Source organism: Dufourea novaeangliae, unplaced genomic scaffold, assembly GCF_001272555.1.
Source record: "Dufourea novaeangliae isolate 0120121106 unplaced genomic scaffold, ASM127255v1 scaffold79, whole genome shotgun sequence".
Classification (NCBI taxonomy): domain Eukaryota; kingdom Metazoa; phylum Arthropoda; class Insecta; order Hymenoptera; family Halictidae; genus Dufourea; species Dufourea novaeangliae.
This window is the reverse complement of record NW_015373951.1, coordinates 325,748-337,422: the sequence shown is the minus strand read 5'-3', so window position 1 is coordinate 337,422 and position 11,675 is coordinate 325,748. Positions and strand designations below refer to the sequence as shown.

General features: G+C 33.5%; 1 protein-coding gene across 1 annotated transcript; it reads right to left on the bottom strand.

The window, feature by feature from the left end:
- Positions 1–10,128: 10,128 nt before the first annotated feature.
- Positions 10,129–11,193, bottom strand: LOC107186182 (piggyBac transposable element-derived protein 4-like). The gene is made up of 2 exons (XM_015574005.1): positions 11,061–11,193; positions 10,129–10,811 (listed from the first exon to the last, which is right to left on the bottom strand). Exons 1-2 carry the CDS (start codon positions 11,191–11,193, stop codon positions 10,129–10,131), a joined length of 816 nt encoding a protein of 271 aa, XP_015429491.1.
- Positions 11,194–11,675: the final 482 nt, after the last annotated feature.

Below are 11,675 nucleotides of genomic sequence, written 5' to 3'. Positions count from 1 at the left end.
CCGATGGATCGAAATCTACACCTACCACTTTCAAGGATCATCACATGTCTCGTATATACATATACTTAATATAGTGTAAATATCCCACGAACTCCCAACCGTTGGCCACTGTTGGACAACCATCAATGCTACTAGGGTATATCTTGATATAATTCAAAATATACTGATGTGTACGTGTGCGTGTGCGTGTTGTGTGAAATTCCTTTGATATTTATTATAACGTTATAAGAAAATACTTCTTATTACTTTAATAATATAACTATACCAGATAGAAGTGTAGAAATTTATTTTCTCTATTGTTAGCTCGCAAATTCTTCTTGACACATCTATCAACCTTTTTATTCCGTACTTTATATCGTTGTAATATGATTCGTGAAACAGTGAACGTTTCAAAATGAGATTGAATATTATTTTCACCAGACTGTTTTTCGTCTTTCTTTCATTCAACCGTCATTGCTTGTGTTTACTTCTCCGCTGATTTTTTTTTCATCGCTTGTTCCAGTGTCATTCCTGGTAATACAGTCTTTACAATATTTTTCTCGTAATTCGCCCATTTCTTCATACGATAGATACCTAACTTACATTTTGTTAATACAGTAGGGCCTTCCGTATCCGAACTGATATAGATTTAAATATTCGGATAAAAGAATTTTCGGAATATAGGACATTCACTTTTCTGATACTAAACTTTATTTATTGAAATAGAGGCCAAAAATATCGACAATTTGTTTAAATATTTATGAATCTCATATCTTGTCAGTTGCTAAATTACAAAAATATTCCAACATAAGTTACTGTGTAAAATTCGATCGAACAGAAGAAACTATACGTTGTATGTTAAAAACACTACGTATTTGCAACAGGAAAAGGCTGTGTTTGGATAGTAGGATAATAATAGAAACTATAATTTTTTACACTACTTATTGTAATTCTTTTTTATGTATGTTTTGTATTTGTTTTATTATATAGAGATACTAACTTCCTAGATAAAGATACCCATTCTCTTTCAAATTAAAAAATATATTACTAATGTTGACTCTATTGAAAAAATCCATTGTAAAAGCATGTTTAGCTCTACCCCGTGTTTGTTTTGTAACAAACAGTTCTAATTTACAATAACAACAAAAGATTTTAGAGTGAACTGTTGCCAGTAGACGTAGTATGTTTTTTTTTTACTTAATTAATTTAATCATTTTCACTTAAGTATGAAGCAAGAAATTATGTCGAGTAATTGATGACGCGAAGAGCACGTTACTTGCCGTCTAAAATCATTAATATGTGTAACCCAGGAATTTGCAAAACATTCGTTAAGAAATTTTCTGCTTATTATTTGTTTTAATGACAGAATCTAATCAAAGTAGAGACGAAGTTGTACATATGCTACGTATAATCGAAGCATACGCCGTCCTAGATATGAATAATCTGAATCAATATTCAATATAGTTCGTCCTGAATATATAAATTAGAAAAAAGCGTGTCACAAATTTGAGGCAAATTGATTTTCAGCGACCATTCGGTATATTGCCTAATAAACGATCACTTCTGGAAATAAAACCGCAATGTGCTTCAATTATTAAAATGAATCGATTAGTTGAATATTGTACTCTTTAATTAGCACGGACAATCGATATTCCACCGTATTCTAGCGTTGAATGTTCCGAACCACTCTTAAGTGAAAAATCAACAGAACAGCTACCGACGATACAATGCATTGTATGCATGTGAACGTTACGTAAACATACAAATTATATGTATTACTATATGTATATGTATATGCCTATTATAGAAAAAGCCGTGAAGTCAAGTGACGAAAGAGGTAACAATGAATGCAGAATTTTACATCGAAAATTTACAACAAAGGTCATTTGACCTGCCGTGATAGGTTTAGTGTTACAGCTCGGTGGATAATGCATATGCTACTATAAAATAACATACGATGGCCTAAAATATATGATTTTTGCGAAACATCACATTTTCTTCATACAGACCAAGTATCATAATATTTATGGGCGGTAGTGTGTATCGATATTGGGGGGATCGATGAGTGCGATACTGTTTATCATTTCGTTGAATGAGTCCGGCTGTGCACGTCTTGCATCGCAGACTCACCCTCTCGGCGTGAATTTTAAAATTAGTCTTAAGGTCAAACGTTGGTAGCTGTCGTCATCGTTGTTCCTGACCTAGACTCGCTAGGGTGTAAACTTCGGGACGCAGCCAGGGACGAGGACAAGGTGCGAATGAAAAGAAAGGAAAGGCTCGATTTACACACTCGGCGTGAACTCCTCCGCCTCTTTGTGGAGGAGGTGTGCTGCGACTGCTGCCGCTCGGGCTGTTCGTGACGTAAGCGTCGGGGCGGAGGCACGCGAGTCGGCCCTATATTAAAAGTCGATTATCGTGATTTTGAATTTACATCGTCGACAATCGAGCGCACGTTCGCCGCCCTTCTCCCACCCGCGCACGAAATTGCACTTCTCTTTTAGTCGATAATCATACCTGATAAGTCATTTAACGTCGTCCATTCGAGACAAAAATTGAAAACGAATCGCTGGATGTCCTGGACGATGATCGATGCGATTCAACGGAAGGGTACGGTCTAGGTAGGTATTCTTGCGAAGTGCAGTAGAACTTGTATTGTCTGTAGTATTAACCGTGTGAAAATATGAGAAATTTCAACTGGATATTCATTACTTTATACAACTGTTTCATTGTTTGTAGCTGAACTTAAGTATATAATATACAGGACTCATTCTTCTTTATACAGTAAATCCTAGATGAGTATTCGAAGGCTCCTCAGCACTGACAAGGGGAGATCTGCAGGTGTAACGCTGACTTTTTAATGAGGTTTAGCACAGTGCTAGAGTTTAGAATTCTGAAGCCAATGATATTTTTTTCAGTCGCATATGGCTGTTAGTTTATGAAATATTTAATGTTCAGTGCTGAGGAGCCTTCGAACACTCATCGAGAATTTACTGTATTTTTATATTCTTAGAATATTCTAAATATGTACCTATTACTGGTGCTTCATTTAAGAGGATATTCCACTGTGACGGTCTAAACAATTATCGTTCTCTGGTGATGTTTTTCTGTTACAAAACGAATGTTTTTACTAAATTAAAGTTTTTTCTATTTATTAATACATGTTTTAAGAATACACCAAGTTTTTATGACATGTTTTTTAATGCTTTTTTTCGACACAATAGGCGTGTGTAATATATGCTTTTCAAAAAGGCCACAATTGTGGAGAAATCATGCATCTGAAACAAAATAAAATCAAAGAAACTTGTAATCAGTATGATTGTCGCTATTGCCTGAACTAGAATTAATTGATGAAGAATTAACAAAATAGCGAACGTTCAAAGCTGAAATACAGAAATTCGTTAAATTTTGTAACCATTTTGTACGTAGAAGATGAGAAAGAAAGAACGAAAATATGTGACCCCAACTGTCCGTCCTCGATTTTAACGGGGTTTTGTAAGATGATAGTATACAGGATTCTAATGATATACAGTGCTGGACAAAAGTATTGGCACAGCATGATTATTATGATACAAATGTTTATAACTACTAAACAAATTGATTTAAATAAAAATGGTTCGACAAATATCTGTCTACTCTAGTTTGTTGTAGAACAAGAAACAATAATGTAAATAAAGCGATACACAAAATAATAATAAAAATATATTTATTGAGCATTTTATGCGAGGACAAAATTATTGGCATACAATAGAAAACTTTTATTTACACATACCTGTTTACAAATATATTCTTCTTCACTTATTGAAACAAGCGAAGGATGTTCCAGTAGTAATTTGTGATGCTATACGATCAATAAAGTTCGAAAAGTTAATTAACCTTTTCGCTACTTCGAGACATATGTACCGCGCGTGACATATGGTCGAAGGTTTGCCGCGATCAATGTGCAGTTTTCAGAATTTATATGGAAATCGTCAAAGCATTGAATCCTACATCATTAAACTCATATCATTTATTTATTCATGAGTGCCTATTTAGATTTTAGAGCGCCTATAGGCGCCAACAGCATTGAAAGGGTCACAATCGAAGAAGTAAAATAGAATAATAATAGCTAGAAGAGTAAAAGAAACAACTGAAGAAAGAAAAAATATTATATTTGCACAACTTGAATAAATCATATAGTGAAGTTGCAGAGATCGTGAAGAGAAGTCGTTTTACTATTCGTAGCGTTATAAAACAGTTTATCAATGAAACAAATATTGAGAATAAGATTAGAAGTGGTCGTCCATCGAAGCTGACAATTCGAGAAAGAAGAAAAATTGTAAATATAGTTAAAAAAATATGCGAAACTGAATTCTTTCGAAATTACAGTAATGATAAAAGATAACTGTCAAAAGGACATAAGTTCCAAAATCATACGAAGAACTTTAAAAGATGCCAGTTATTCTGCTTGCGTAGTGCGAAGGAAACCATATATTAGCTAAATAAACCAGCAAAAATGAAAAGATTTCGCAGAAGAATTTATCATAAAGGACTGTGATTTTTGGAATACAGTTTTCTCATGAAAGCAAATTTAATATGTTTAAATTAGATGGAAAGGTATTAGTGTGGAGGAAGCCAAACACAGAAATTTGTGTAATTTGCAAACCACTGTAAAACATGGAGGTGGTGGTTTAATGATTTGGGGACGTATGGCAGCATCGAGACTTGTAGAACTTGTATTTATTGACGACATCATGAATAAGCATCAATATTTACATATATTAAAAGAAAATCTTGCAAAAACCGTTCAAAAATTAAACCATCCGCGGAATTTTTATTTCCCACAGGATCACGATTCTAAACATACAGCGTACATCGTTCGCCAATGGATCGTGTACAACACTGCATACGGTAAACCGCCACAAAGCCTGGATATGAATCCAATTGAGCATGTGTGGAATGAGTTGGAAAAAATGATTAGAAAACATAACATAACAAGTAGATGAGCTTAAAAAGATTCTTCTGCAAGAATGGAATAATATTGAGACTGAATTTACCAAAAACTTACAGTCAGATCAATACCGAGAAGACTGAAAGGAGTTCTTAAAAGGAAAGTACCAACCAACAAATTTAATACTCAATTTTTAATTAGTTATAGATATTATTATTCAATTGTGCCAATACTTTTGTCCTCGTATAAAATGCTCAATGAATATATTTTTATTGTTATTTTGTGTATCACTTTTTTATATTATTGCTTCTTGTTCTATAATAAACTAGAATAGATAAAATACGGATACGTCGAACCACTTTTTGTTTAAATCAATTTGTTTAGTAGTTATAAACATTTGTATCACAACAATCATGCTGTACCAATACTTTTGTCCAGGAATGTACATATGTGGAATATTACGTGTAGACATTCGATAATTTTAAAGATATAAACTTAAAGTTACGTACCTTTCAGATGTTCTATGAATATAAATCAAACTGTCCAACTTATCGAAGTATATACGTTGTATGATTGGTAAATCGGAGGACCTGGAATCGATTCCTGTTCAGCGAAATACTTTTGTTTTACTTTGCCAACGCAACTTTGATAACTTTGACTTATACAAGGTGTAACAAAAATGTTGGAAGACCCGAAAATGGGAGACTCGTGAAGTGATTTGAAACAAGTTTTTCCTTAGCAAAAATGTTATCCGAGGCTTTGTTAAGGAGATATTGACGAAAATCCCCGACCAATCAGAACGCGAGTCTGCCAGCCGAGTTCCAGCGGTGACTTTGGCTACGCCCTGCGTTTGGTAGTCGTCTACATATCTCGTTACCAAAGCCTCGGATAACATTTTTGCTCAGGAAAAACTTGTTTCAAATCACCTAACAAGTCTGCCAGTTTCGGGTCCTCCAACATTTTTGTTACACTCTGTATAAGTTAAAGTTATCAAAGTTGCGTTGGTAAAGTAAAACAAAAGTATTTTTTGAACAGGAATCGATTCAAGGTCCTCCAATTTAGCAGTCATATAACATATATACTTCGATAAGTTGGACAGTTTGATTTATATTTATAGAACATCTCAAAGGTACGTAACTTTAATTGTTTATATCTTTAAAATTATCAAATGTCTACACCTAATATTTCTCATGTGTCATTAGGAACCTTTCTACTATCATCTTATAAAACCCCGTTAAAATCGACATCGGACAGTTTGGGTCCTTCTGTTACCAGTTAAATGCTTACAAAACATGTCTAGTTTATCTTGTTGGTCGAGTCATAGGTCATAGGTAACATTTGCTTCGATTTTTAGAATTTATTTTGGCCTAAATCACAATAATAAGTAACATTGATTTGTTCGTGATTAGTCATCACTGATTACAAAGCAAGCAGCATAAATAGGTCTATTATTAGTACTACTGTTGATTAATATTCAATAAATTCTGGTTCATGGCAGAAGTTATGTATGACTTAATAATATACGATGTTAATAATTACGCTGAAAGATGATGTATATGAAGTAGTTGATTTCAACGATAGGCATACTTAATTGCATCCTCATGAATAAATATTGTCAAGAAATATAACTGATCGTATAATTACGTGAAGTATATACACTCCATTACTCAAGAAACAGCGTTTACTTACTCTAATAAAATTGTTTTCAATATTTTGTAAGATAAATCAAAGGCACTAGGATGGAATAAATTTTTTAGGAACGAATTCGACTGATTTTCTTAATTATATCTTTAATTCGATTCATTTTATTAATTCAAATATTTTCTTATTGTATTTCTTTAAATAAATCAAACTTAATAATTGTTGAACCATATAAGTAGTTTTCAAATTTATTGTATCGAGACATACAAAAGGAGGTGGCAGTGAATAAAACCATTTTATTCGTGTAACATTGTAATAAGGTCCCTAATTAACTGAAATAAAATATTTTTTCTTTGTCTATAAGCTTTTTTATGTAATAAAGAAGTATAATAGTAATTAATTTTGTTGTATAAAAGTGTTTGAACATTATGAAAATCACTTGTGTAACACTTTAATATCAATATTTTTATTGAGATTCCGAATTTTGAATGATATTTTGAATGTTCAGCAATGTTCTAGATAAACTAATCAACGTTAGTATTTGACAATAATTCTTATTCATACTCGAACGACTCTAATGTTGACTGTTTCTCTACTGTAGACTCTGCGTATGCGATGATAAACAAGGACTTTGAGAGCAGGAATTTATATTAACACTAAAACCACCAATCCCGTCAAAATGACGGATCACAGGTTTCTTATTTTACGATAACTGAAATTATAACGGTGCTTTTATCGGAATTTATATTGAATTTTAATTTACCATACATTTCATGTCATACTATATTCTGTTAAATTATATATACATACATATATCATGTATATTACTATATTGTACAATTTAATATAGTATACATTCAATACTGGTTGTACTAGTGTTAATGAAAATAAGTCCGCAGCGCCAATACAAAAGAAGTCTATCACGCTGGTGATGTTTACATACACGGACAGAGATAATTAATAATATGCCCCGTTAAGTTCAGATACAATCGGTTTGCACCTGTACTTGACAGGCATTCACAAGTAGTTTGTACGAGCACAATTTATTTTATACTTTTGATTGACTTTCTTGTAGGTATAAAATCATTCTTTCTTCGTAATATCTTAATTTTTTCTTTTTCTATGCCACTAAGGGGGGAGCTTGGTGTAAATGGGCTAAATATGAATGAATTTTTGGGATTTTCTTTTGAAGAAATAATTAAACCAATCTCTTTGAAACTTTGAGAATACTTTATTGCACAATTAACTTGAATACAACAAATTTTATTTTCACGACAAATCCATAAATATTGCAGTTATAAGGATTTATGTGCAGCCGGCGAGCAAAAAAAACCTATTCCTACTAAAAAAATATTCAACCAACTGACCAATCATTTCGTGTACATATTCTTTAACATCTTCTTCACAACACGAACCTACATTTATAATTTTATTGTTACAATAAATCCTATTTTTTAGCATTTTTTACTTGAAAAAAGTTACGGTGTTTTAAAAACAATGTAATCATTTTTTCATTTTTACATTTTTCAACTTCAAAATATGTTGGTTCATGCTGTGAAGAAGATGTTAAAGAATATGTATATGCAAGGCTGGGACAGTTGGTTGAATATTCTTTTAGTTACACATCCCGGCATGAAACACCTTTGTTGCTCACGGGCTGCATATTAGTTCTTATAACAATAATATTTATGAATTTGTCGTGAAAATAAAAATGTTTGTATTCAGTTTAATTGTACAATAAAGTAATCTCAAATTGTCAAAGAGATTGGTTTAATACTATCTTCACAAGAAATTGCCAAAAATTCATTTATTTTTAGCTGTTCACAACAGGCTCTTCCCTTAATTTTCTGGATGTTTTTTGTGCCACCTGTCAGATGTATTAGCATCGAAGTATATTTTTCCAACTAGTAATTGTTCTATGGTCAATAGCTTGTAAAGCATGCTTCTACAAGGTGTACAAATTTTTTCGATGCATTTTTTTCACAAACTTCAATGTTTATTTACTACTTAACAGACGGACGCCATAAAGGCCTCGCATATAGAGATCGGGCAGTTAACCCTGCGTTGGTACACTTTGAAATGTTAACATTGTTAGTTTATTGGGGTATCACATACCCCAGATTAGTTATAAAACGTGTAAGAGGTGGATGATGGGGGGGGGGGAATGTGTCGTATAGGAAAAATCCCTTGAAAATGTAAAAACACCCCAAGTAACTGAAACAGATAGCGTTTTGGGCCTCGCTAACTTTCAGGAGGTGTGCATTTTATTTCGACTGGGGTATGTCATACCCCACCGTACTAGCACTGGGTTAAGAGATAATGTTATGTGTTGTTTATTTTAAGTATTATTAATTTATATGTTAATAACAATTTTTTCCGGAAATTGTTACACTGATCAAGTCACAGATCAAAGGAAAAATACATAGTTGCAAGTGATAAAATGAAGGGTTAATTTTGTTTAAAGAGGTGAGTTTATTTATACATTGGGCACATCTACAGGTGGTGTAGAATATTTTAGCGAAATATTATTTCCTAATGTCAAAGGTGAAAGGAGTAGTTCTCATCACAAAAGTGCAAGAAGTCGTCTATTAACCCTCATCGGTCCCTCGAGAAATACATCTAATCGGTCCCATTGTATGCGCGCGCATACACATATATTTTTAATTGTAAAAAAGCTAAAAAAATTAACAACCATTTATGTTTTGTGATTTTTTATGTTTATTATATTGTTTACTATCATATTAATACATTTGAACTTCATAAAGGTAGATTTAGAATGAAATTAAAATTAGAATATTACATATATTAGAAAAAAAAATTGAATTTTTAACTTTTGTCAATTATTTGTACATTTTTCGCATAAATTGAAATTATGTTCAGCACAAATGAAATTTCTACACTTTTCACAGCGTGTAGCAAAAAGATTTTTGTTATTTTTATATGTGCAGATGTAGCATCGGCCTCGTTTTGATGTACTTGGTAAATGGCGAATCTCCCGAATTCTTTGAATAACACTGGAAGCATCATTACTTTGAGGTTGTTTTTTACGTTTAGTGATCTGTTTTTCAACGAGATTCAATCCAAGCTCCTCGATAAAAAGGCGACGACGAATATTATGGTTCGTTTTAGAATTTTTCCAATTCGGGAACAATGCAATGAACGTCACGAATGCATTCAACGCACTAACATCAAGCATGTTACAAAATACTGCCATTGGCCACCGATTGACTTTTCGTTTGCATGTGTACGTAGCCACCATTTGATCCATAGTATCAACTCCACTCTTGGTTTTGTTGTAGTCTTCAATGATGTTAGGTTTCTTCTGTTCACTATTCTCATTTATGCTGACAACATTGTGGTATGTACTGAGCAATGTCACAAATCGGTACCGGCGAGGAACATATGACAACATAACTGCTTGCAATTTATGTTCATATACAACTTCTGTATGATAAATTGGCTTTTGACGCATGTCGAGTAGAACTGAAGGAATTTCAGTCCTATTTTTCCTTATTGTTCCCAAAATAGTCATGCGATTCTTATGCAAATCTTCTGCCAATTCATACGAAGTGAAAAAGTTGTCACACGTTCCCATTTCTGTCAGAAAGTCCTTCCACCAAATCCAAAACAACACGCCGTCCGAGATTGCGTTCAGGAGTGGCATTACGATTCCGACCAACATAAATTTGTGTGTTGTATGCATACCAGCTTTTTGAGTCGCATAGCACCCAAATTTTGATGCCATATTTCGCCGGCTTGGATGGAATATACTGACGAAACGGACATCGCCCACGATACGGAACTAACTGTTCATCTACGGTAATGTTTTTTCCTGGTGTGTATACAGCTTTCAAATTATGATTCCATTTATCGTATACATTTCGAATCGGTGCCAATTTGTCACGAACAGAAGTACTTGTAGATGCAGTGTTGGCCATACGTTGTTCGCGGTCATCAAATCGAATGCAACCATGGATACGCTTGAACATTTTCAAAGACATTGTTGCTCTAAATATTGGCCGACCAGTTTCTTCATTCCACAGTTTAGTGACACATTCACCGTATGACCGATACACACCAGAAAGCAGCAACAATCCAAAGTATGCGTGCAGAGTGTCCAAATCAATGTTTTCCCATTCGTCTTTGTACTTTCGCACACCATATAAATTCGTCATGTTCAAAATAATATTCTCAACCGGTCCAAGGAACATGTGAAATGCAGACGAAACATCAACTATATTAGCAGCTGCTAATGCTTTTGGACCTGAATTATAACAAAAATGAAACATATAATGAACATGAACCCATAACAAAGAGGGTAGGTTTTTACCTGAAGTGAAATTTTCTGCACGTCGAAATGAATTTCTTCGATTTATTTCAAATGCTTGCGATGAATATTCAATTTTCTTATTTTTTGAAAAATATGTATTTTCAGGATTTGCTGCATTTTCTTCTGCTAAATTTTGCTCAAGTGACTCAATGTCGTCTTCATCCGAATGCACGCTAACTTCACTTTCATCATTCTCCTCGTCTGATAATGCAAAATCATCGTCACTATTGCACGGAGATTCGCCCGCTTCGCTTTCCAAATCAAAATCCATTTCTAGGTCATCTCGCTGCCTTCTTTCACGTAAAACTCTATCCATTTTTTATCAAATACTTCGAAACACAACCAAAATTCAAATAAATGCATAAAACGAAAAAATAAGAGCGTGCTATAAATCCACACACAAAAATAAGCGGCAATTCCAGTGAGAACGAGGCTTCCTCAAAAAGGAATATTTATTACAATAAACAGAAATATTCATTTACTACACCAGGTACCTGCTTATGTGTATGCGCGCACATACACAGGGACCGATTCGTAACTATAACTGCACAGGCAAATACAGTAAGGGTACAAATTCAAAAACGGGTTTTTTTGGTTGTTCAGGCAAAATAATTCTACTTTGCAAAATACAAGGTCATTCCGCTGAACCGTTTTTATTTTATTCAAGGTTAAAGATCAAAATTGTATGCGTGCGCATACGGGGGACCGATGAGGGTTAAGGACTCCCTTCATTTGTCCAACGACTTGCCTATGGTTCATTCAATGAAACGAGTCAGTAAAAATAAGCAAAATATTCAT